Below are 27,605 nucleotides of genomic sequence, written 5' to 3'. Positions count from 1 at the left end.
TGAACTGGTTGACATTTTGGATAGCAGCTGGTAGGAAACTTATGTCAAATCTTAAAACAGTTTAACCATTATTATCTTTGTGACTCTGAATCTTCTCTGTATTTCCATAATCATTAAAATATTTGAGGAGTTTAATGGTTAGCCTTTGACTCTAGAAGTGTATACCTAGTGACAGTCTTGAATAACTATCTTTTATTTGGAATAACACCAGGGGCAGCATGCTGTTGTATCAAAATGAAAAGTATTTTAGTCTTCCTGAATACCACAAATTTCTCAAGCAATTTTGGAAATATTCTTTAAATGTGCTTTTTCTAGATTATTACAGACTGTGAGTTTTGGATAAAGTATTTGTGAATTAAATTATATGTCATTAGATTGGCAACTTTTTCTAAGTATTTAAAAAAATAACACTAGTCTTACCCCGTACGTTTTTAATGGGTTTGTTGTCATAGTTGTCATATTCACTTAATTTAAGGATTAACAATTTGGAGAATGACTCAGTTTAAAAGGTTCTAAAATGTCAGCTCAATAAAGTCTGAATTAAAAGGTTATTTTTTTGTTAAAAAAATTCATAATTGGAGAGTTTATTTCATGAAGAAATTTAAGTAATCAGAATGAAATTACTCAGTACATCTCTTTTATTTCTGCAGTTTCTGAGAGTTTTGTTTTTTGCCTTGGTGTAGGTTTACTTGGGTACCTTTGCCTTGGTCCCTGATAGAGATGGTAATTTTCTAGCAGTAAACAGTGTCTTGAAAATAAGCATCAAATGACTCCCTGCTTTTGTCTACTTCCCGCTTTTGTCTTACTAGCTATAGTAAGAAAAAAGCTTATGAAATAAAATCCTTCTTGTGGTTAAGTGACAATTTAAAATATTAACATGTAACTCCTGAATTTTTCTACAGGATCCCACGTTGCGAACCAAACAGCCTATCCCAGCTGCCTACAACAGATACGACCAGGAAAGATTCAAAGGAAAAGAAGGCAAGTGACTTAATTTTTATCTTCCTTTTCCTGTGATTGTACTGAACTTAAGAGGCCGCATGGCCTGATGTGTAAGAGCAGGGGGCGGCAAACGAGTGTGGGCAGGCCACACCTGGCCCACCACGTAACTGTAAATGAAGCGTTGTTGGAACACGGCCACCCTCATTCATTTGTGTATTATCTCTGGCCCCTTTGGTGCTGTGACAGTGGAATTGAGTTGTGACAGAGATTGTATGGCCTGCAAAGCCTAAAGATACTATTGGTCTTTTACAGAATAAATTTGCCAGCCCCTGGTTAACTGCATGGATTCTGGATCCTTAGTGCCTGGGTCACACTTACTTTTTGTGTGAATTTTGATAAGTTACTTTAACTGCATTCTCTCTCAACTTCCTCCTGTGTAACGTTAAAAAACTCACAGTAGTAGTACCGGTCTCTTAGGGTTATTGTGGGGATTAAACTAGTTAATAAATATAAAGTCCCTAGAATAGTGACATGTATATCATTAGCTATGTATGAATATTTGCTGTTATTAATATTAGTTCTGTTTCTCAAAAGTTTATTGTTGAGTGGATTTATCAAATCACATTTCCCAAATTCTGTATAAACTTGGGAAGCACAGGTTGGAGTAACCGTGAGGACTTATCTTGTGAGGGCCTGCGTGGTCTACTGGCTAATGCAGTAGTGAACCACTTCCACGTTAGCGAGGTCGTTAGTGAAGTGTGGGACTCATGTCAGTGTAACTTCTCTTATGTCTCAGCTTGAGTCATGAAAAAATGACATAGAAGCAACTGGAAGTTTAGCGTTTATGATTTTTTCTGCATAGTCTGAATTCTCCATTTAAGTTTCATTAAAGGATGTATTGCCTTGATGTAGCGAATTTTGTGTGCTGACTTCATTTACTGGGTAAAGGCATGTACTGCATACATGCCGAAGAAAGACAGTGGTCTGTTCTTTTATTCACTGCAATGTTTTTCTTGTGGAGTGAATTATATAAACTAGGGGTTGGCAGATTACAGCCCACAGACTGAACCTGACCCTCCACGGGCCAAATCAGGCTGTGTCAATTTGGTTACATGTATTATTTATCCTGCTTTTGCACTACAACCGCAAATTCAGGACTTGTGACAGAGACTTTGTGGCTTGCAATATGTAAAATGTGTGCTATATGACCCTTTACAGAAAAGCATATTTAGTATGCTGGAATTTACTGTCTGTCCTGGAACATTTATCCCTCGTGTCAGTGTTGCTTTTCTACAAATCATATAACATATGCCTGTCATTGTAATTTTGGAACACAACTTTTTATAAGTTAAGGACTTCTCATGATATTAGATGCTTTTAGTGGTACTATAATTGAGTATTAGGAGTAACTAATTTGGGGGTTATAAAATATTTTATTCAATCTAGTTTTTGATATTCACAAACAACTATATGATTATAGAACACAGTTGTAGAGATGGTCTTAACCAGCTTCTACATAGTGGGCTTGTTGGTGTGTACCAAATATATTTTTGAAACTAGTATCCCTTTAAGATTTTTATCTTCGCAAGTATGTAATTTAACTTTAAATATGTAGTAGATTCAAGGCTTTGTTATACTTCATTGAACTGTCAGATATAATGTAGATTATTACTTGTTATTGATCGTGAAATACTTAAAATCTGATAGTACACCCTGTTTGTTTATAGAAACGGAAGGCTTCAAAATTGACACTATGGGCACCTACCATGGTATGACACTGAAATCTGTAACGGTAAGTTCCTCTGACTGCGGAGCTGCTCTGTTCCAGGAATTTTATGTGAGTAGCAGATGTTGAAGGAAATCTCTGTTCTCTAACATTTTCTATTTCATACGTTTATCTTTAATACCCAGTTGTACTGATAGATCTGTGTGGTGGGTATTTGATTCATGGATGTCCTTTTTTTAACTGAGTTGAGTGTGTGTAAATAAAATCTGTTTTGATTAACTTGCAAGTAGGATGCATGCTACTTGGTTAGGTTATTTAAAGCCAGTGAGAAGTTACAGGGCCCAGTTTGGGAGTGTTCTTTGCCATAATATCTTTGGGTCTTTAAAATGTAATGCCGTATGCTCTTTAAACAGACAGATTGCTTTGGTTGAATTTCATACTTGGCAGAACCAAGTATGTTCTTGGATGTCCATGATTATAAGCCTTTGCCTCACTTTTAGCAAACTTTCTTTTTTATTTTTTAACCCCTGACAGTTATTCCTAGATGTTCTGCTCCGACTAAGCCATATTTAACCCTTTTAATTTTTATTTAGTCGGTGATAGGACTTGGTGATTTGGAGCAGGAATTCTGTTTACTTCATTTTGCATATTTGCATTATTGGTCATTATACCTTTTGTACTTTAAAATACTTTGTGTACACCCTAACTAGAGTACCTGTGTATTTAAAACACTAATACCAAACTGGCTTTGTCTTTGTGAATCATCAGATCTTTGAGGACCCAGTATGACATGGAATCATTAAGTATTTGCTGTGATTTCTCAGAAGTAAGACGTATCTTGCCATGCTTTCCTCATTTCCAGAAGCAAATAGCAGATAACTGTGGAGAATCTGATTTTAAAAGTTGACTTTTTTCTTTCTCTGGACTTCAAATTGGAATTGATTATTAGATATTTTGCTGATAACACTTGTTTTTAAGTTGTCATCAGATTTATTTCTGTGTTATTGAAGTTGTATGTGGACTCATGAATTCATTCAACAGATGCTTATTGAGCTTGTTGTGTCAGACTCTCTTCTGGTTGCTGGCACTACAGCCTTGAGTAACACAGACAGGGCTTCGTTAGATAGCGTAGTGAGTGGGCTCTCTGAGGCGCTGGCAGTTGAGCAGAGACGTGGTAGAAGAGCATTCCATGAAAGGCGCTGCAGAGCAACAGCAGGAAGGCCAGTGTCTCCAGAGTCTAGTGAGTGAGAGGAAAGCGGTCAGAGATTAAATACACCCGTCTTATGAGAGATCTGCCTGACTTCAAAATGTAACTCACGGCTGTAAGAGTTCACTTGAATTCTTTAAAGATGTACTTATTGGCATTTTCTTGGGTTCAGAACTTGCCTCTGTCCATTCCCCAAGTGGACTGTCGTGGAACTGAGGTGGTGGTGTCCTTAGGTATCTGTCAAAGTAAGTGTTTTGTGGTTATTGTTGTTGTCATTGTTCTTTTTACTTTTGTCTCATCTGAAATGCCATGAACTTGGTTCCATTACTGAGCTTCTATGCGGATGATTTTACAATCGGGTGGTTTTTGTAGAGATGCTTTTTACAGAACAGTTTTTCTAAAATCCAAGGACAGCTTCTTAATTAAACAGTATGAGAATGAGATGACTCTGCTTCCTCATCAGAGACTTTGTTCCTAAGTATGCTTACCAAAAAGATGAATTTAAACAGATTTATGGTGTGTGATTTTACAGAAAGAATCACAAAAAGACATTGTGTAGCAGTGCAACAGAAAGACTAAAAATGGTCAAATTGTTAGTGCTTTTAATATTGTAATACTTAGTTTGAATCATTGTGCTGCTTGTGACCTGATTCGTTTTAGCAGTTGATAGAAGAGAATGCATAGAGAAGTTTGAACTTGAAAGCTTTGAAGTAGTCCCATAATAGTTGCTTTTTAAAAGTTGAACCTCAAACTTATGCTTCTAGTTTAATGTTTTTTTCCTCTTCGTTTTTTCTTTTGGAATTAATACCTATTTGTGAACTTCTGAGTTTCACCAACTTTCCAACTTATTCTTTAATTAAGAGAGTACTTAGACGTACAGAGCAGTTAAATGTATGTTAAAGGCTTTGTTGCACAGCTGTGGCTTCCTTTCTCATTTATGTGTAGCTCATTTTTGCTACCATTGTTCTTCAGAGTTTTGATATGCCTAGTTGATACACAGTTACTCAAATTAGGATCAGTCTGCATTAGGATTGAGCTACATATCTTTTAAGTTCAAGACACCAGAGTTCTGTTAGATGTAAGACTAAATAAATTGACTTACGCAGACAGCTAGAAAAATTTTATACAAATGAGTTTTTTTATATATGTTATAGAAAAGTGGTGTGTGTTTTGATATTTCATAAGAATCATAAGCTGTTGAAACTTACAGAAATTAAGGCCCAGGCAGGATATTTTGGTAATATTTAGTAGAAATACATTTCATAGTAAAGGTTCTAGAGGCACAAGACATGAATGTTTAAGAGTTGTTAGAGGGCTTTTCTGAGTGGTAAGCCTTTCCCCAAAATGTGTTACTTGGGTCCTATAATGTTTTAGAAATACTAGGTTAAACAGATTTCGAGGTACAGGAGTCTCATTGTTTTTAGTCTGTGAATATCTGAATTGGAAGACGAGAGTATGCCCTCTTTCCCAAGCTTGTTTACCCCCAGAGTTGCCCTCTCCTCCCTCCTGTGGAGAACACTAGAAAAGAGCTAGTGTTGTGTAGAATTACCGTAAGTGAAGCTATCTTAGGTGTTATGCGTTAGAAGTAGAAACCATTCAGTATGGGGAAAACCAGAATATATTTTCCTGGGTTCCTTTTGTGAAATGGGCCATTGTAGACTAAGAAAATGCTACTTGATGATGCTTTTCAATATATAGTAAGAGGAGATGAGGAAGACCTCTCTCTGTTAGGTAGTGGCAAGGAGCTTACCTATGGTTCCGCTCAAGAGGCAGTAAGAAGATGGCATCACACTTCGCTATTGTTATTTATAAGGATTTGGTAAATAACTTTGAATTGAGAACTGTTTCATTTTAACCTCCCAGTCTAGCTTGTTCATGTTCCGGTGGAAAGGACACATACTTGAGCCTTTATTTATTCTTTCTTCTGTTCTTATGGAATATCACTGACTCTTGATTATCTTGCTGTCTTCATTTTTGAGGAAACATTTTGCACTCTGAAATTGTACAGAATGCTTTCCTTGAAGATCGTTATTTGAATCGACCCCAACAGACATTGTAGTTCCTAGAAGTCTTTTTGGGGAACCATTTTCCTGATAGTAAGTACACTTGGGTGGATTTTCAGTATCTGTTTCAGAGGTGTAATGATATCACCATCAACCTTCACTTTTCAGAAGGATCTGGAATCTCAGTCTCTCTGTGAAGTTACATTCTTAAGCAGGAATGTGTACATGAGTGACTTCCCCACCCCTGTTTTATGCAGCTTCCTTCATTCTCTTTTGGGTGTTGATGCACTTGGTCGTCTCTGCTTCCAGTGGTCTGGGAGGGCTCTGGTTGCCATAGTGCTTTGGAGTTGGGTCTAGAGCCCAGGCCAGCAGAAGATGGAGACGATGGTTAGGGCTTTCTTACTGGGACTCGCCTTCTTCCTTTCCCTCCTCCTTCCTTTAGCAAATATTCGTTGAGTTCTTGCTGTGTGCCATGCACTGGGCTAGGTGCTGCGACATCAAAGATGAACAAAGGCAGACTGTTCTCATGGACTTGATTTGTGGTCTTTTGGAGGAGAGACACGTTGGTCAGTCACTCAGATACCAAATTGTGACTGTGCCGAGTGTGTTGAGATACATTGTGCCAAGAGAACCTAAAATTGGAGGATTTTTTGGTGGGAGGCAGAATGCTTCTTTGAGGAGGATATGCTTGCAGTCAGATCTGAACTTTGAGCAGGAGTTAACTGGAAAATTGGAGGAAAGCACATTTCAGGAATAGAGTACAAAAAGCAGGAGTAAATGCCTGGTTAGGAGAGCATCCTGGGTAGAAAGATCTGGAAGAAGACTGGTTATTGTGTAGATTTTAAGGATGCCTCTGGGAAGATTTTGCCGCAGCCTGCCTGTTCATAATGCCATGCCTTGACATCATGTGCCTCTCTTAACAGACTGGTAGGGTCCTTCACTGTGCCAGTCTAAATGGGGCCCAGATATATTTTCTTAGGCATCCTTTGTGATTTAAAGTTGTCTCATTTAAAATTGTATCACCAACATTAAAAAATAAGAGTGTCACATAAACAGTCTGGATTTCCAGCTGCTTTCAAGAAACTGGCGTGACTGAGTCTACAGTCTAACAGAGCAACAGCCACGTGGATCTGCGTAGTGGCTGTCTTCTTGAGATGGGATGTTTTCTCCAGGTTGCCACCGGTCTCACTGCTGTTTCTTTTATCTAGCCTTCTGCACTTATTTATACTACCTTCTTAGACTGTATTGGCTTTTCACTTTGAAATTCCTGGTCTAAATAAAGGCAGTGGTAGCTTGTTAAAGAGAAGTTAATCCGTTGGAAATACTACAGATTTGGGCCTTTGAAGTCAGTCCTGGCTTTGAATCCCAGCTCTTCCATTCATCCTGTCACTAATGAAGTTGAGAAGGTTGTTTAACCTTTCCATCAGTGATCTTGTTTTTATTTTATAATAAAGATAATAGAAGTTACATTGTGGTGTTGTTGAGGATTAAAAGAGACACTGTAAAATGCCTAGCACAAAGAGGACTCAACAAGTAAATGATGGCTACTTTTATTATGAATTTATAATTTTATGTATAATCTCAATTTGACATATATAAATTTAGGCAACTATAGCTTCATTGATGTATTTAACATTTCATGTTTAATGATGGAGTTTTCATTCAAAGTTACGAAGACTTGTTTATTTAGATATTATAGAATTTTTTTCCTCTCTAGGAATTGGGATATTTTTACTATAGCCTTATATGTTTATCTTATAGTGTAGAGTTCTTTATCCTTTGAGAGAAAATTGCTGCAGAGAAGTTACCATATAACGCGTGTGATAACTTAGCTAAGTTAGGCTTTTTCATCTACCTGTTGGGACTCAGATATAGAAAGAAATGGAATTTATTTAGATTTAAATTATTTATTTGGATCCAAAAAAGTATAGAAAGCGTTGGTATTTAATAATGTGGTCACAGAATTATCAGTAGGCATATTACTTTTATAGTTTATGATTTTCGGCATTCTGCATTTAGATTGACATGTGAGTCTGTTTAAGAATATTGTATTAGACTTGAAATCATTTTCAAAACTTGTTCACTATCTTGATGTTTCAGGGAACAGGGTGGTTCTGTTCTGCGTCAGCCTGAGCAATAGAAAGGTGTACCCCAACAAAGGAAACATTATTTGGTTTCTATCAGTAACCCAGTATATGTCTTAAGCTTTTGAAAGTTAATTTTATATGTTTCTATCTGTTCCATGAAGTAATAACTTGTGTTAATGTTTTGTACACAGTTTTTTATTATATGTGCATTTTCATGAACTCTTGTAGGATTCCAGCACTAAATGGAATGGACAGTACTTTTTTGTCTGTTCTCAAAACGTCCCCTGTATCCCTCTTGTAGTAGTTTTCCCCTAGGGATTTTTCCAGTCTTTTGAGGGTTTTTTTGATAATGTGCTCATTATAGATTTGGACCATTGCTTGATACAAGGGAGTCACAAGAGACAGCCTTCTGTTATAATTTGGTGTCCTTTTTGTTGCAGCAAATTACGCATCGGTTTTCTCCTCTGAAAAATGGGATTATAATAACTTCCTCTGGGATTTGTCTTAAGGTTTAAATGTGTACAGGTATACCTTGTTTACCATTGTTCCTTTCAGTGCTCTTTGGGTGTAGCACTGAATTAATTGTAGTTCTTGCAGAAATACTTTTATATTAAACATATTTTATAAACTTTTTTTAATGAATAATACAGAAACAGCCCCCCCCCCCCCCTTTTTTAGTTGGGTATTTAGTGTGAACACCTGGGTTGGTATTAATCTCCTTACACACATATCTTCTTTGTGGTGAGAAATATTAAAATCTTATTTTACCTTAATATTTTGTCAACGTAATCAGCATTTTGATGCTAATATACTTCAAGAAAAGTGAATTAAAGCAATAGAACATATTAATAGGTATCAGGGAATTTTAATTCATGTAAAGTAGAAGTTTTATCTCACTGAGATTTATTAAAAATCAATTGCAGAGGCCAGTCCTGTGGTGTAGTGGTCAAGTTCACCATGCTCTGCTTAGGCAGAGTGGGTTCACGGGTTCAGATCCCAGGCATGGACCTACACCAGTCCTCAGCCATGCTGTGGTGGTGACACACATATAAAAAATCAGGGAATATTGCCATAGATGTTAGCTCAGGGCTGATCTTCCTCAAGCTAAAAAAGAGGAAGACTGGCAACAGATGTTACCTCAGAGCTAATCTTCCTCACCAAAAAACAAGAAAAGAAAAAATCCATTTCACAATAAATAGTACTTGTGGTGTAAGTCTGTAAATTAGACTCCATTAATTTAGCTTTGTATTTCATTGAAGAGTAGTTATTGGTTTATATGAAATAGCTTGGAGATTTTAATAATGTCTGTAACATACCCTTGAAGATTAGTCTTCCAATGACCATGTTGTTAATGCTGTGATTACAAAACTCCTGAGATTTGTCTTTGAAAGAAGCGTAGATAAAGTTATTGTTGGTCATATGTCAGAAGTAATTAAGTCATTGTGTAAATTTTAATAAAAATGTTAACGTCACCTTGTTTCAAAGTATTTTAATATTGGTCATTGTAAGAACAGGAAACAAACCATTTTGGAAATATAATGGTATTTTGTTAAAAACATGGTAAAAATTTGTATAATGAAATTTCAGTTTGATTGTATATGCTCTGTTAATTGTAGTTCCATGTGTAATGCTATAGTTATGTATGACTCAGATGTGCATAAAAGGTAACTTTAATTTTCTTTACATTTAATATTCTCTCTTGGACATACTACAATAAAGCTTTTTATTTCAATGTCTATGTATCTTCATCAATACAACTTTAATCCATTCAGTTTTAACAGAATTAGTATCAGCATTAAATATATTTCATCACTTTTAAAATCTCACTCCTTCTTAGTATATTTTTAGACTAACCAACACTGTTCTTTAACATAGACATGATTTTATTTTATATATTTCTCTTCGTTACTTGGAGGAAACAAGATTAATATTTCCTTTAGGTTCATGACAGATGATTTGAATCAATTCACTTGTGTGAAAAAAACCTCCTGTAATTGGGTGTTTAGATATATTCTGGATGGGTACTTTTCTTTTGGCTGTTGTTGGCTCTTTTAGTTTGCTGTATCAGTTTCTAGGTCTTCATAAATTGGTTTAGATCTTCAGTAAATTTCCAATCTTTTATATAAATCCTACATTCAAATTTTATTTTGAGTTTAACATTTTTGTCTTAATATTCATTGGATTGTCTAGTTAGTTCATCCCCTCCCCTTGCCCGACCCTGCCAGACCTCATTTGATCTTTAATTCTAAGTTTTGGTTTCTTTTCCAGGTATTTTTCTTGATGGATGTTTCTTTTAGTGTTGTTGTTCTTGTCTTTCCTGCTTCTCAGTTCCTCTGTGAGTGACTGTTCCCATGTTTATTTTAAATATCTGTTTTTAATTAAACTCTTACTTGCTTCTGGTCTGGACAAGTCTTACTATTTAGAAACTAAGTTCTTGTTTGAAATTTCAGAATGGTGCTTTGCTGTGAATAAGTTGAAGGTGTGTTCATTTGAAATGCTAAGGAATTAAAGCTGTTTAAGATTTTGGTTTTTGTTTTAATTGGAGACAAAAGTTATGGAACTCAGGTAATTGTCTAACTGCTGTTCTTGTCATATTTTATGTTGTCATTGAAAAAGCATTTGTCCCTTACATTTAGACTTTTGCAGTAGTATATAGGATCAAACAGAATTATTTTAACATTTTCACAAATTACAGTTTAAGTCAGAAAGAATTGATTCAGTATTTTATCATCATCTGCAAACAGTGAATTTTGGACACTATCGACCTAATCATTTACCTCCTTAAATTTGATATTTTTAGATAGATGCGTCAGTCTTCTTGCAGTGTCTTTTTGTCATTTATGTCTTACATGTGTTGTCATGAACATTCTGGAATTGAATTCCTTATATATTTTAATCTACCAAACTTGAGAATTAAAATTAAGCAGGACTTTGACCTTTCAGAAGAATTTAACTTCCTTTATGTAGAAGGCTTTTAGTTTTCTTTATTAAAAAACACCAAAAATTCAGCTGCTGATGTGATTAGAATATTATAATTCATCTTAAAAGGCTATCCAGAATACTTCATAGTGTCCTTCAGAATTGAGTTTTTACATAGAACTACATCATCATAGCCAACCTTCTGATAGTAAATTTGTGGGTGCAGTATAATTCATCAGGAACTTTGGTATAATCACATTTTTCCCCTATAAAAGTTACTTTAACAGGAAAAGTAAACATTAAAAGCTTAACAAATAAATTGCTTTGGGGAACATTTTCTCTTTGGATTAAATGTAATAGATATAATTGACCTAATACCTTCTAATAAATTGATAGATACCAATATTTGGGAGACCTGTAATAACCATTTGATTTATTTCTAAACTTCCAAAGGCATTATTGGTATTTTTGAAGAGTTTGTGTGATTTTCTTTTAAAGCTTTCCATATCAGCATAAAGGTCATAGTACAGTCAATCTTATAGGAACATGCTGGAGTATGGCATACTGGTAGTATTACATTTATATTTTATATTGGAACCTTCTTGTAGATCACTGAAGACCAATCCATAGTCATACAGTCTGGTTCTAAGTGTCTGAAGAGTTTTCATCACTGTTATATAACAGATCAAAGCATAAATAACTGCTGGTCATGAGCATAGTGCAGAAGTGATGGTCCCTGGGAAAGATCAACTGAATGGATCTCAAGTTGCCTAATAGGGTGGCATTTCCTGTGGCCCAGGAGAAAGCTGAGAAACTGAGTAATATTAGTATACCATGAGAGATTGATTCATTATTTAAGCTGATGAGAGTAGCATTTGAAATGCTAAATGTTAAATACTGATTTATTAGTTTACAGTGAGAAATGTAATTGCCAAGGCCACTGGACACTCAAATTCTCTATCTAGCACTTATGTGTTCTCCATGTAAAGAAGCTACATGAGAACTCACAGTCTGATCGTATGTTTGCACAGTGAGCACATATTAAATTGTATCCTTTAAATGTTTGATGGTATTAGAGTAAGATGGCTTGATATTTGCATCTCCTCAACAAAGACAGCCCTGTTGCAAGGCCAGGGAATCTTTTGCCTTGGTCACTGCATGGACAGGGTTTGTCATCATTTGCAGCTGCGACTTCCATTCCTGATTGGCCTGGCTGAGTAATCCCTCTCCAGGTGGGTATGATGTCTTCTTCAGATGTTGTGTCAATGACTGATTCAGCTTTAGGACTAACATCTCATTCTGTTCTGTTGGATGTGTTGAAAAGTATTAGTGAGGGAACTACCTTTTTCGAGTTTAAAATTCATAGTGTAGATGTTGAAAGGATCTGGTTTGTCACTAGAGAGGAGAGGCGGTGGTAGATTACCTGGCTGGCAGTCTGAGCTGTAGGTCTAGTCCCATTTGGTTTTGTTGATTTGGAAGGGGAGACATGGGGCAAGGATTTCCTGCTGGATTCTGGAAATCACTTATTTCTGTCTTTCGCTCGTTCTCACAGGTAGATAATCAAATTAGTGAAGCTTACTTAAATCCCACCCTCCTGATAAATTCAGTAATTTCAATTCTACATTTGTTTGTAATTACACCTACAAACAGATTTACACTTTGTAATTACAATTGCAAACAAATTTACAGTTGTTTTCTTGACATTACAATTTGTTTTCTTGATGCTGTGTAAAAGCATTTAAGATTTAGAATGCCGTCAGAATGAGTACAGAAACAAATATAAAGTCAAATAGAGAGGTACTAATATGAGTACCATTATAGAAGACTTTGTGTGTATATAAATAGATACGTAATTCTGTCTTGGGATGAACATTTTATACAGCTCAGAGCTACCTTGGCGTATTTATTTGAAAGATGTGAATATGTACATAGTATAATCCAAAGTATGAGGGATTTTTTTTTTCATTGAGTTCATTCTTGTTTACATCAATGTGAGATTTCAGTTGTATATTATTTCTTGACTATCACCACATAAGTGCTCTCCTTCACCCCTTGTGCCCACCCCGCACCCCCCTTCCCCTGGTAACCACTGAACTGTTTTCTTTGTCCATGTGTTTGTTCGTATTCCACGTATGAGTGAAATCATCTGGTATTTGTCTTCCTCGGTCTGGCTTATTTCGCTTAGCATAATTCCCTCCAGGTTCTTCCATGTTGTTGCAAATGGGATAAATTTGTCTTTTTTTTTTTTATGGCCGAGTAGTATTCCATTGTGTGTGTATGTGTATATATATCACATCTTCTTTGTCCAATCAGCATTCACTGGGCGCTTGGATTGTTTCCATGTCTTGGCTATTGTGAATAGTGCTGCAGCGAACACGGGGGTGCATATGTTACTTTGGACTGTGGATTTCAAGTTGTTTGGGTGGATACCCAGTAGTGGGATAGCTGGGTCATGTAGTAGTTCTATTTTTAGTCTTTTGAGGAATCTCCATACTGTTTTCCGTAGTGGCTGCACCAGTTTGCATTCCCACCAGCAGTGTATGACGGTTCCTTTCTCTCTACACCCTCTCCAACATTTGTTATTTTTAGTCTTAGTGATTAAAGCCATTTTAACAGGTGTAGGGTGATATCTCAGTGTTTTGATTTGCATTTCCCTGATGATTAGTGATGTTGAACATCTTTTCTTGTGTTTATTGGCCATCTGTATATCTTTGGAAAAAATGTTTGTTCATCTCCTCTGCCCATTTTTTGATCGGGCTGTTTGTTTTTTATTGTTCAGTTGTGTGAGTTCCTTATGTTATGGAGATTAACCCCTTGTTGGATATATGATTTGCAAATATTTTCTCCCACTTGGTGGGCTGTCTCTTTGTTTTGATCCTAGTTTCTTTTGCCTTGCAGAAGCTCTTTAGTCTGATGAAGTCCCACTTGTTTATTTTTTCTTTTGTTTCCCTTATCTGAGAAGATACAGTATTCGAAAAGATCCTTTTAAGTTCACTGTCAAAGAGTGTAGTACCTATATTATCGTCCAGGAGTTTTATGGTTTCAGGACTTATCAAGTCTTTGATCCATTTTGAGTTTATTTTTGTTTATGGTGTGAAATAGTGGTCTACCTTCATTCTTTTGCATGTGGCTGTCCAGTCTTCCTGGTACCTTTTATTGAAGAGACTGTCTTTTCTCCATTGTATGTTCTTGGCACCTTTGTTGAAGATTAGCTGTCTGTAGACGTGCGGTTTTATTTCTGGACTTTCGGTTCTGTTCCAAAAATTCCAGTACCGTGTTGATTAAGAATGGTGATAGTGGGCATCCTTGTCTTGTTCCTCTTCTCAGGGGATGGCATTCAGTTTTTGCCCATTGAGTATGATGTTGGCTGTGGGTTTGTCATATATGGCCTTTATTATATTGAGGTAATATCCTTCTATCCCCATTTTGTTATGAGTTTTTATTATAAATGGCTGTTAGATCTTTTCAGATGCTTTCTCTGCATCTATTGAGATGATCGTGTGGTTTTTATTCCTCAATTTGTTGATGTAGTGTATCACATTGATTGATGCGTGTGTTGAACCATCTGTGTCCCTGGTATAAATCCCACTTGATCATGATGTATGATCCTTTTGATGTATTGCTGTGTTCTGGTTGCCAAAATTTTCTTGAGGATTTTTGCATCTATGTTCATCAGTGATACTGGCCTGTAGTTTTCCTTTTTTGTGTTGTCGTTGTCAGGCTTTGGTATCAGAGTGATGTTGACCTTGTTGAATGTGATAGGAAGTGTTCCATCTTCCCTAATTTTTTGGAATAGCTTGAGAAGGATAGGTATTAAATCCTCTCTGAAAGTTTGGTAGAATTCCCCAGGGAGACCATCGGATCCTGGGGTTTTATTCTTTGGGATGCTTTTGATTACTGTTTCAATCTCTTTCCTTGTGATTGGTCTATTCAGATTATCTGTTTCTTCTTGATTCAGCTTTGCGAGGTTGTAAGAGTCTAAGATTTTATCTGTTTCCTCTAGATTATCTATTTTGTTGGCATATAGTTTTTTGTATTATTCTCTTATAATCGCTTGTATTTCTGTGGTGTCTGTTGTTATTTCTCCTCTTTCATTTCTTATTTGGTTTATCTGAGCTTTTTCTCTTATTTTCGTTGTCAGTCTGGGTAGGGGTTTGTCAATTTATTTTCTCAAAGAACCAGCTCTTTGTTTCATTGATCCTTTCTACTACCTTTTTTGTTTCAATAGCATTTATTTCTGCTCTGATTTTTATTATTTCTCTCCTTCTGCTGACTTTGGGCTTTATTTGTTCTTTTTCTAGTTCAGTTAGGTGTAATTTGAGATTGCTTGTTTGGGATTTTTCTTGTTTGTTAAGGTGTGCCTGTATTGCGATGAATTTCTCTCTTAATGCAGCTTTTGCTGCATCCCATATGAGTTAATATGGTATGTTAGCATTTTCATTTGTATCCAGATATTTTTTGATTTCTTCTTTAATTTCTTCAGTGATCCATTGCTTGTTCAATAGCATGTTTAGTCTCCACATCTTTGTCCCTTTCTCAGCTTTTTTCTTGTAATTAATTTCTAGCTTTATAGCATTGTGATTGGAAAAGATGCTTGTTATTATTTCAATTTTTTAAAATTTATTGAGGCTTGCCTTGTTTCCCAACATATGGTCTGTTCTTGAGAATGTTCTCTGTGCACTTGAGAAGAACGTGTATTCTGCTGTTTTGGGATGGAGTGTTCTATATTTGTCTTATTAAGTCCAACTGGTTTAGATTTTCATTTAATTCCACTGTTTCCTTGTTGATTTTCTGTCTGGATGATCTATCCATTGATGTGAGTGGAGTATTGAGGTCCCCTCCTATTATTATGTTATTAATATCTTCTTTTAGGTTTGTTAATAGTTACTTTATGTACTTTGGTGCTCCTGTGTTGGGTGCATAGATATTTATAAGTGTTATTTCTTCTTGATGGAGTGTCCCTTTGATCATTATATACTGCCCCTCTTTGTCTCTCTTTAGCTGTGTTATCTTGAAGTCTACTTTGTCTGAAATAAGTATTGGGACTCCTGCTTACTTTTGTTTGCCATTAGCTTGCAGTATCAACTTCCATCCCTTCACTCTGAGCCTGTGTTTGTCATTGGAGCTGAGATGTGTTTCCTGGAGGCAGCATGTTGTTGGGTCTTGTTCTTTAATCCATCTCTCTACTCTGTGTCCTTTTATTGGAGAATTCACTCCATTTTCATTTAGTGTGATTATTGATGTATGAGAGCTTAATGCTGTCATTTTATCACTCGTTTTCCAGTTTTCCTGCATTTCCTTTGTTTCTCATCCTGTGTGTTTTGGTCTACCCATTGAATTATGTAGTTTTTTTATGATGTGTTTTTTTGTTTCCTCCTTATTTATTATTTGTGTCTCTACTCTGCTTTTTTGTTTACCTTTGGTTACCTTGGGGTTTGTTTTCAGAATCTTGTGTATAAGATAGTCCATTTTCTGATGGCCTCTTATTCCCTTAGTCTAAACTGATTCAGTCCCTTTCCTCCTCCCCTCCTGAGTTGTTTTTCTCACATCTTATTCCATCTTGTGTTGGGGGTTTGTGGTTAAAATGACAGGATTATCTTTCTTTTTGCTGTTTTCCTTCCCTTTAGCTTAATGCTATACTTGAGTATGTACTTCCTATTCTGATTCTGTCTACCTATTTATCACCTTACTCTGTGTTTCGTAACCCTTTTCTGCCTTTTTTTCTTTTTTCTGGTATGAGGACCTTCCTGAGGATTTCTTGTAGGGAGGGGTCTCGTGGCTACAGACTCCCTTAGCTTTTGTTTGTCTGGGAAAGTTTTTATTTCTCCCTCATATCTGAAGGATATTTTTGCTGGATAGAGTATTTTTGGCTGAAAATTTTTGTCTTTTAAAGATTTAAATATGTCATGCCATTCTTTCCTAGCTTGTAAAGTTTCTGCAGACAAATCTGCTGAAGCCTGATAGGGGTTCCTTTGTAGGTTATTTTCTTCTGTGTTGCTGCCCTTAGTATTCTTTCTTTGTCATTCATTTTTGCTAGTTTTACTACTATATGCCTTTGCAGTAGATCTTTTTACACTGACATATCTAGGAGATCTGGAATCCTCTTCCACACAGATTTCCCTCTCTTTCCCTAGGTTTGGGAAGTTTTCTATTATTTCTTTGAACACGCTTTCTGCTCCATTCTCCTTCTCTTCTCCTTCTGGAATACCTATAATTCTTATAATGCATTTCCTAATTGAGTCAGATATTTCTCGGAGACTTTCTTCATTTCTTTTTAGTCTTAGTTCTTTCTCGTGCTCTATCTGGAGCATTTCAACATGTCTGTCTTTGATTATGCTGATATGCTCCCCTATGATGTCCACATGAGCATTCAGGGAATCCATATTTTGTTTTATGTCTTCCATTGTGTCTTTCATCTCTGATATTTCTGATTGATTCTTCTTTATAGTTTCAATCTCTTTTGTGAAGTAGTTCCTGAACTAATTTAATTGTTTCTCTACATTCTCTTTTACCTCGTTGTCTTTTTTGATGTTAGCTATTTTGAATTCATTGTCACTTAGATTACATATTTCTTGTCCTCAAGACTGAATTTTGGGTACTTGTCATTTTCTCCCTGGTCTGGAGATTTGATATAGTGTTTGATATTGCTAGAGGAGGTGGGACAGATCTTAGGCATTTTGATATTATTTGTTTGCAGTTACCGCCTATCACCACTGGGTGGGGGTCAAGAGCTGCATATTCTGAGCCATCTCCCTTTAGCCGAGATCCCAGGCAGCGGAGTGGGTGTGGGGCAAGTGGGGGCTGCAGTGCTTTCTCCTGCATCCTCTCTGGACTTTCTCGCTCTGCTCTTGCCATCTCATCTCCTGTGGTGTTGGCTTGATGAGGTCACCCCTCGCGAAAGCTCTTGCCCCGCTAGAGGTCGCTCAGCTGCAGGGGGCCTCAGGAGTCCTTTATGTTCCCATGAACGAACTTCCCCTCCCCTGTTCCTTCCCTCAAGGAGCCTCCCATGGTCACTTACTGCAGTCTTTAGGGGAAGGAGTGAAGTTCTCTCCTGCCCCGTTCCAGCTCCTCTGAGAGGGGCTCCAGCCTCTCCGCCCTCTGTTGTATGGCTGCGTGTCTCTCCGATGTTTTTATGTTGTGTTAGGATGCCCTGTGTTGGAGTATGGCTGCCCCTTTTCGTTGAATGTTGGAGGGGAGAGAGTCCTGGGCAAGTTCACTCTGCCATGATGCTGATGTCACTGAGTCTGCAGTGATTTTAAAAAAGCTTAAATGTAATGATTTAAATCGACGATTGGCAGACGTTTTCTGTAAAGGACCAGGTAGTAAATATTTTAGACTTGCAGACCTATAGGCAAAATCAAAGAAATTATATAGATACTTATGTAACAAGAGAGAAATGAGATCTCTCCAAATTTTTAATGACAAATAAAGCAATAATCCAAAAGTAAAATTTTTTGTAATAATGATCTGCTAATGAGAAGAATGTAATTTCTTTTGGTGGCGGGATGACATTTTGTGATTCACAGTGTTTGTTCTCTATTACCAAAATTGATTGTAAATGTCAATCTGTTAATGCTGATCTGTAATGAAATTTTATGTATTTCATCTTTGAAAAAATGTCTTTTCATGCAGATAGATACTTCCAAATACTGATATTAGTCCATGAGTGTATGATACTAACTGAGCATCTTCATCACTTGGAATGCATTTCTAGAATTCTCTTTGGTTATTTTCTTGATAATAGAATAATAGATAATAGATAATAGTTTATCTTTTTAGCATGTCATTACATTTCAGATTGCACTGTCATTGAAGGTTAGGTGGAAGTTCCCACAGTTGCATAGTAGACTTCAGATGTTGCTGTATGGCAGAATATGTGGCACACAACATGATGTGTTTTGCATTCATTCAGCCTATATTTGTTGTGCACCTGCCGTATGCTGGGCAGTATTGTAGGTCCTGGGGATACAATGATAAACAGGAGGGGGGACAAACAAACGGAATAACGGTGATATATGCTGTATAGAAAATTAAAATAGGGTGACCAGTATAACTGCATTCTTGTGATTTGTAGTGTGCCAGTCAGCAGTGCCAAACTGTGAGAGTGCCACATAAGGTCTCTGTCTCAAATACTTAACTCTCTGTTGTAGCCCAAAGGCAGTCATAGACAATATGTAATGAATGAGTGTGGTTACATTGCAGTAGAACTTTCCTTATGGATACTGAAATTTGAATTTCATATACTTTTTACATGTCAGGAAGTATTAGCATTTTTAAATTTGAAAAAATTTTTTTTATTTTTAATTAATTTTTTTTTTTTGAGGAAGATTAGCCGTGGGCTAACATCTGCCACCAATCCTCCTCTTTTTGCTGAGGAAGACAGGCCCTGAGCTAACATCCGTGCCCATCTTCCCCTACTTTATATGTGGGACGTCTGCCACAGCATGGCTTGATAGACTCTGTGTAGGTCCGCACCCAGGATCTGAACCAGTGAACCCTGGGCCACCGACGCAGAACATGTGAACTTAACTGCTGTGCCACTGGGCCAGCCCCTTGATTTGTCTTTCAACCTTAAAAATGTAAAAACCAGTTTTGGCCCAGGGGATATACAAAAATAGGCAGTGGCCTGGGTTTGGCCCACATCTGTAGTTTGCTAACTTTTGGCTTAAATTTTTATCAACTGATATAGAAGGCAATAAATTATCTGCTAGATCAAGCGATCAATACTTGAGTTGAGGAGCTGACTCAGTGGCATAATGGTTAAGTTCGTGTGCTCTGCTCTGGCAGCCTGGGGTTTCCAGTTCAGATCCTGGGTGCGGACCTGCACACCACTTGTCAAGCCATGCTGTGGCAGTGTCTCACATAGAAGAACTAGAAGGACTTAACAACTAGCTCATCCAACTATGTACTGGGGCTGTGGAGAGAAAGAAAATACTTGAGTTGAATTTTACGTTCTTAGGAATTGATATTTAGGTGAATTTTAGGAAGGATGCTATTTAAACACACACCTGGCATGTGCATTAAGTAAAAATCCAACTTTAACGATAAATTTGTAAGATTGGAGGTATTTGCATAATGGGTATTGTTTATGTACTGTGGTTAAAACTATTTCTATTTGTCTTAGGAAATGCAAGAATGTTAAATGGAAACTGGTAATGTTGGATTTGGATTTTAGAATAACGGCAGTGAGAAACTGTGTTACAGTATAAGATGTATTTCCTAGTACTAAGGAATTAAAATTTTATTAATAAATCTTTTATAATCAGGAATTTTCGATTGCTAAAAGCCAAATAGAATAGATTTTTGGTATTTTTTTTAAAAGGAGGATTTCTCATAATGAATAAAAGTATCGATTTTTGTCAGGTTTGTGACAACATATGCTATTTGGGAAACAAAGTGATAGGGTGTTTTGTTTGTCAGCCAGGCTGAAGAGACATTACACGAAGACAAAGGAGAGGTTGATGGGAGTCAGCTGATTAGAAGACAAGTGAGGAGAGCAGGACCGTGTGACAGGCCTGGGGAAGCAGAGAGGGTTGGCCGACCCACCTTCCTGCTGGTTGCAGAGCCTTATTGGCGTTCCCCCCTTAGATGTGGGAAGCCCGAGAGGCATAGAGCCTGCTCTAGTTACACGAATGGAAAGGGTTCCTTTTCAGGGACAGTCATGTTTTTGACAACCTGGGAACCGTCTTGTTTGGTCCAGTTGCCTAGATATGGCATCCTCTGACCCCTATCCAATTTATTTGCTTTCTACTGATTGTGAAGACTGTAGTGACCTGGCATTGCATCATTTATGTGCATTTGCAACTACTGTGCAGCTTCCCTCCTCCTCCTTCCACCCTAGTCATCCGAATTTCCAGATCTTCCTAAGTATAAATCTAAACTGAATCAGTACTTGTTAGCTTAAGACTGTAACATATTTTTCCTAAACGATCGCTATTTCTAATGCCAAGAGTGCTAGTTTGATCAAGGACTAATTTTCTAGGCCCAGACGGCTGATATAATGGGAATAGGTTCTTTTTCCTTTCAGATGAGTGCCATTAGACAGAGAGCACATGCTCATAAGATATGGCTAATACCTGAGCAGGTTCCTACTGTCTTCCCTGAACAGAATGGGGGAAACAAGAGGAAAATCCCTATTTAGTTTCCACCCTTATCAAATCAGGTGACTTGGTCTAGGACATCATCAGCCTAGAGGAAGGGGCATCTTTCTCTCATTTGTTCTCCAACAGACAGTACCTCTTTGTAATTTTTTTTCCTCTAGGGGGCTCCTTTTTGCAAAGCAACTGCCAAATGCTTTCCCCCTTTTTCCTTCTTAATTATGAAAAATTTCAAACATAAATATAACCAGAGAAAATAGCTTATGATTTTCTATCTGCCCATCACACAGTCTGATTATCATGTTTTCACCACTCTTATTTCATCCCTTCCGCATCTCCCCTTTTCTCCCAAGTATTGTAAAGCAAAACCCAGACACTGACATTTTGTTTTGTACTTTGCACTTGTAAAAAACATGGGCTTTTTTTTTTTTTAACCTAGCCTCAGAGGCATTATCACACATAAGAAAATAAATAATAATTTGTTGCTATCATTTAATACCCAATTCATTCTCCAGTCTCTTGAGTTTTTCTGAAAAATGTCTTTTTGTAGTTCATTTGTTGGAAATAGGATTCGAACAAGCACCAAAAGTTGCGTTTAGTTGTTAGGAATCTTAAGTTCCTTTACTTTAGGTAGAGGTTCATAATCTTTTTTTGTGCCATGGACCCATTTGGTAGACTGGTCAATCCTGTGAGTTCTCTCTGAATAATCTTTTTAATGCATGAAATAAAGTATGTAAGATAAATAAAACCAACTGCATTGAAGTATAATTATCAAGGTATTTTATTTTTTCTCTCTTTTTTGTTTTTTGAGGAAGATTAGCCCTGAGGTACCTACTGCCAATACTCCTGTTTTTTTTCCTGAGGAAGACTGGCCCTGAGCTAACATCCATGCCCATCTTCCTCTACTTTATATGTGGGACGCCTACCACAGCATGGCTTTTTGCTAAGTGGTGCCATGTCCGCACCCGGGATCCGAACTGGCGAAACCCGGGCCGCCGAGAAGCGGAACGTGCGAACTTAACCACTGCACCACCGGGCCAGTCCCATCAAGATATTTTAAAAATACAAATTTATGACATGGTAGTTTGTGCTTCTTTACTAAGCTCTAGCAATAAATCTAATAAATGCCAGAATTTTAAAGTCACGTGTCGCTTAATGACGAGGCTGTGTTCTGAGGAATGCTTCATCAGGTGACTTTGTCATTGTACGCACATCATAGCGTGCACTTACACGAAGCTCGATAGTATGGCTTACTACACGCCCAGGCCACATGGCACTAATCTCATGGGACTACCGTTGGATATGCGGTCCGTCGTTGACTCCAGTGTCGTCAATGCGGCACGTGACTCTACGAGCATACACAGTATTTCAGGATATCTGTACCAGTTTTAATGTGATTTGAAAATACCTGATTTCTCTTGGTGATAGAGTCACAACAGTTGTTAACAGTACTGTTGTTTGTTGCCCTCATTCTTGAAGGAAGGAAATGTTAATTTCTCTTAGAGGTTGGTGAAAATAAATAATACGTTTTTCCCCCCATCCAAATTAAGGGCTCTCTGGATTTTATCCACAGCCCCCTGCTCTAGAGTAAAGGTGTTAAGAAAGGTCCTCACTGCAGTTCTAATTCACTGGGTCTTTTCTGTTTTTCTACACACTTGTCAAGTTCTTCTCAACCTCCTAGCCTTTGTTTTTGCAGTTCTGTTTGCTTCAATTGTCCTTTCTCTTGCTCATGATGACACTGGCTCCTCATAATTCAGATCTCCATTCAAAGGTCACTTTCAAGAAGACCTCTCAGTTTTTTCTTGTAGTAATCTTGTTTACTTTGACGATTTTCTTTGAATATGAGAGTCTGAAGGGAGGAACCACGTCTTCATTGCCCTCCGTTGTATCCCCAGTGCTGAGAACAGAGTACTGGGCACGTAGGTGTTGCTTGAAAAGTATTTATCAAATGAATGATTCTTAAGCTCATACTTTTTAGTTACTTTCCATTCTTTCATATGTGTATAGAGTAGTAGTTAACATTTATTATTATTGTTATTGATTCTTTGTAAGACATAGGCCCCCCCCCCCCCAGTGCCACTTGACAGGCTTTTTATACATTTTTGATGGCTCTTTATTACTTTATCCCTGGTGAATCAGGTTCTTCTTGTATAGTGTTTCCTCTCTTGGTAAATGGTGCCATCATCCCCTCAGTGCCCAGGCAGGATCTTAGGCTTCATCCTTGCCACTTACCTCCCTCTCCCTCACCTCCAATATCCAGATGAAGGCCTGTTGACCGTACTCCTAATGTCTCTGGAATGCCTTATCTCCATATCACTACCATCCTTCCTGGTCCAAACTGTTCTATTGTCTTGCCTGGATTGTGGTCTCCTAATTGGTCTTCTCACATCACTCATATGTCTCTTCAGTCTGTTCTTCACGTTGTAGCTAGTGTGCTTCAAACTTCAAGAAGGTAGAAGCCATTAGGCGTGAACTAGCCTCAATTTTTTTTATTTCCCAAATATTACTATATCTTGGCTTTCTGTTACTCTTAGGATTAAAAAGCATAATTCTTAATAGGCACTACAAGTCCTTCTATGGCTTTACCTTACCCTTTCTTTCTTTACCTTTCTGGCATCAGCTCATGCCAGTCTCCCTCTTTATTGTTGTGCCATGGTTTTTTCTCACCTCAGGGCCTTTGTACCTGTTGTTCCCTCTTCGTGGCATTGTTCTCCTTTTGCCTGATTAACATCTAGTTATTTCTTAGATGTTAGCTTAAACATTTCCTCAGGGGAGGCTTTTCTGACCACAGGCAACAGAGATTACCTCAGATCCCCTGTTACGTGCTTGCTAAGTACTGGGTATCTTTCCTTCATGGCAGACAGCACATTTGTCCTTTCCATTTATTTGTATCAAGATTTGATAAATGGCTTTCTCTGTCAAAGGAGTGTTATCACAACAACTTAATGATTGTTTTTGTTCATCAGTGTATCTACAGCTCATGTCTCAATGCCTGTCAGTAAATATTTATCACATGAGTGGACTTCTGGATGTTTCTTCAACTTGTAAGGAGAACTGGGCTCAAGAATGTCGATTAGCCTAATGTTAGCATTCTAGAATTTAGAGTAGTAAAACTGATCTGTTTGGGAAATGATGGCTAGCAGTTTCATCTGTATTGATTGCGTGAGGAAGGTTAAGCCTCATTTCCTGATCTTAAGTGTCATACTCCCTGCTTAGAAATGCAGTGTAATATGAAGGACCTTAACACATATGTGGCTTTTGGTAAGTTTGATCATCAGTACTTTCGCTATTGCTTCCCTATACATGATTCAGTTCCAGTAGCTTGTTTGTAAATCTATTTTTGTATAGTCCAAGATGATTGAGAAGGATTTAAAGTTTGTGTAACTGATGATAGTTATTATTTTCAGAATACTTGTACTTTCTTTTTGTCAATGTATATTTACTTATACGTTGCTTTATTTGTGCATATCCCAATCAATGGATGAATCTTGTCACTATAGAGAAAGATTGACTTGATACCTTAAAAAAGTTTCTTTTCAAGTAAGATGAAAATGCTTTAAACCCAAAAAAGTAAGGCTCTTTTATTGAGTCAAATTTCAATTCACTGTTTTTAATCTAGGATTTTTGTTTCTTTATTGCTTTTAAAATCAATTTTGAGAAAGAGAGGGTAATTGATAGAATGAAGTAGAAGGCAGGAATGCGATCAAGTGATTGAGTAGTGAGATTAGCCTTCAGGGAAGAGAGTCATTCCTGGGCCTTGAGCTAGCGCGGGATTGCAGGGATTTTGGTATTTATTGTGTGAGCATTGGGAAGCTGTCGAAGCTGTGAGATGATGCGAATAGCTTTGTGTTTTGTAAGTACTGTTCTGGCTATAACATGGGGAACACATTGCAGGAATTTGAAAAAACCAGCTGTAAAGGGATTGCAGCAGTTCAAGTGAGAGATCCTCATTGGAACTACTAGAGGGGTAAGGTGAAGAGAAGCAGATGGAGTCCACTGGGAATCCAGGTTTTGGGGAGAGATAGATATGGATGAGAACAAGAGAAGGAACTGGCAGAGATGACTCCTGGTATTCTGACGTGGCCGCTGACTGGAGATAGCCATTCGCTGAGACATGAAATGATGAAAAGGTCTTAAATTTGGAGATGAGAAAAGATAACTTGGGTTTAACAATATACTGTTAAATGTCTGTGTGCTTGGCAGACAAACAGACATACGAATACTTTAAATTTGGGGTTATGCATTGAACTTTGATTAAAAACTTCATTTTATTTTTTTAAAAATTAGGTTTACTTGTCTTTTTTTGCCCAGTTGTTAGCTTTCTTTCTTCATTGTAGAGGACTCCTTCATTCTTTTCCTTCTTTTACATAAATCTATCAGGAAGAAGAAGTTTGTAGCTTTTTTCCCCCCTTGTCAGGATATCTCTGATAAAGGAATGCAGTTTTAAATGGCAGATGTGAGACCTGGTGGACTAGTCCTCTCTGCTCACTGATTTCTAAGCTTGGACAACATTTTACAGCGTATCAGGCTCAGGCAGTCAGCATTTGCGGTTGCTTTGGAGACCTGTTGGCTCTCCCTCATTGTGGGGTGACTTTAGGAACACAGCTCCCAAACCCTGTTGCCCTGGTCCTCCTCAGTAATAAGGCGTTTATAGTACTCTAGTCTTGGCTGTATTATGTTGTATGCACAAAATCTGCGTTGTTGCTCTTCTGAGGCTTGGCCATGGATATGGATTATGAACAGCTGTAAAATTTTCAGCCTGTTTTCTTTAACAGAGAAGTTGTTCTTGGATTCCTTTGGCCTCCTGATTTGTTCGGGTGAGAGAGCACACAGAGGGCATGGTCTTCTAGAGCGTCATGGAATCATCATAAGAGCTAGGAACCGTTTTATTACTGCACAATTTGCTGGTAGTAGGTTTTCTGTCAGGATTCTTTGGTGACAAGCAAAAATTAACTAACTGAAGCAAAAAAAGAAAAAGTATTGGACAATTTGGATGAGCTCGTAAAATTGAAGAACCAAGAGGTTGAAGGGACAGGAGCCGTATCAGCTCTGGCAGTCTAGGTAGCAAGAATTAATAGATAATTTCTTCATGGTGCTGAAGTTCAAATGAATTAGTTCCGGCTGTTTTCTCTGTGAATGTGCGTGTGTACCTGTACCTGAGTGTGTGTGTGGGTGAGCGTGCCTGAGTGTTTGTGTATGTTTCCCTCAAGATTCAAATGACTAGAAGAGAGGGTCTCTGATTATCTTAGCTTGACCAGTGCAAGGCAGGGTATCTTGATTGAAAGTCTTCCTAGAATTTTTTAAATTGAGCGTAGAGTAGCTTCCCAAAGGAAAATCTGCCAGTGCTGGAAATTTTCTGGAAATTTTAAAAGATCATGATTCATTTTTTAGGAGTATGCCATCTCCAGCTGATGGAACACCAATTTTCTGTGGGAGTAGAGTTTAAGAATCACTATACACAGGAGTAACTGAAATTTGGTGTTCTCAGTTTTATCTTTTTTCTTTTTAATGACCTAAGAGGCAGCTCATCTTTAGTAAGTCTCTGCTCTGTTTTTTAGTAAGTCTTTGCTCTCTTTTTCCATCCATCTTGAGCCTAAGATTTTTGTAAGCTTGCTACTTCTTGAAAAAGAGGATTCTCTGCTTTTCTCTTGTTGAGGCATGATAGTTATCCAGATTTGAGTCTGCTGTTTTTCCTTTTCTAATGCTCAGAGTTCCCCCTAATTCTCTTCCTCTTCCTCTTCTCCCTCCTCCCCCTGCCAGCTGTGTGTGTGTAACCAATCCACCTGTATTCATTATTTCTTTACCCCATTTATGGTTACATGGTGGTATTCTTGAGAATAAGTAAAACTATTCTTTTTCGGTAACTCTGGTTTTCCACGTCTATTCTAGTGAAGACATAAGCACAGGGTTATAAGTGGAGAGAAAATATTTTCTTAAACAATTCAGTTCATAGCATTTCCTAACCGTATTGGCATAATTTCTTGTTTGAGCTTATATTTCAAGAATAACTTCAAAATAACAGTACTAGCGTTACTATTTACTATAAGATAGTTGAATGCAATTACATAGGTTGTGGTGTGCTTTGATTTAAGCAGTGCCGTGTGGGTGGACATTTAGGTTGCTTTCTGTCTTCTGCTATTACAGATCGTGCCTCAATGATTAGTTTTATATGTACCTACTTTATTTCATATCGTTATCACTGTATTTTGCGAAGAGATTCCTAGATGCAGAATTGATGAGTAAAGAGTGAATGCTTATCTAATTTTGCAGGGTGTTACCAAATTCCCCTCCATTAAGAGTTCTACCATTTGCATTCCCACTAGTATGTATGAATGTGCCTATTTCCCTGCAGGTCTATCAAAAGAGTATGATGTTAGGCTTGATTTTTGGTTAATCTAATAGGTGAAGAATGGTTTCTCAGTGAAGTTTTCATTTGCATTCCTTTTATGGCCAAAGTTGATCATGTTTAGGGGTCATACCATTTCTTTTTCTGTTAAACTATTAATACTTTTCCCCCATTTTTCTGTCAGAATGTTGATTTCCTCCTCCTCCTTCTCTATGTTTATCTTTCTCTTTTTAATATATTGAGGATATAAACTTTTATAGGTTACAAATGATCTTTTC

General features: G+C 37.3%; 1 protein-coding gene across 1 annotated transcript in view; it reads left to right on the top strand.

The window, feature by feature from the left end:
* Nucleotides 1–27,605, top strand: part of CDC73 (cell division cycle 73) — a 116,867-nt gene that overhangs the window by 29,026 nt on the left and 60,236 nt on the right. Inside the window, exons 9-10 of the mRNA XM_044762645.2 lie at nt 903–981; nt 2,670–2,734. Coding sequence (XP_044618580.1) covers nt 903–981; nt 2,670–2,734 — 144 coding nt within the window. The remainder of the gene's footprint in view (nt 1–902; nt 982–2,669; nt 2,735–27,605) is intronic.

This window comes from Equus asinus, chromosome 30 (genome assembly GCF_041296235.1).
Source record: "Equus asinus isolate D_3611 breed Donkey chromosome 30, EquAss-T2T_v2, whole genome shotgun sequence".
Lineage (NCBI taxonomy): Eukaryota > Metazoa > Chordata > Mammalia > Perissodactyla > Equidae > Equus > Equus asinus.
The sequence above is the reverse complement of the archived record's forward strand: the minus strand, read 5'-3'. Positions and strand labels throughout refer to the sequence as shown.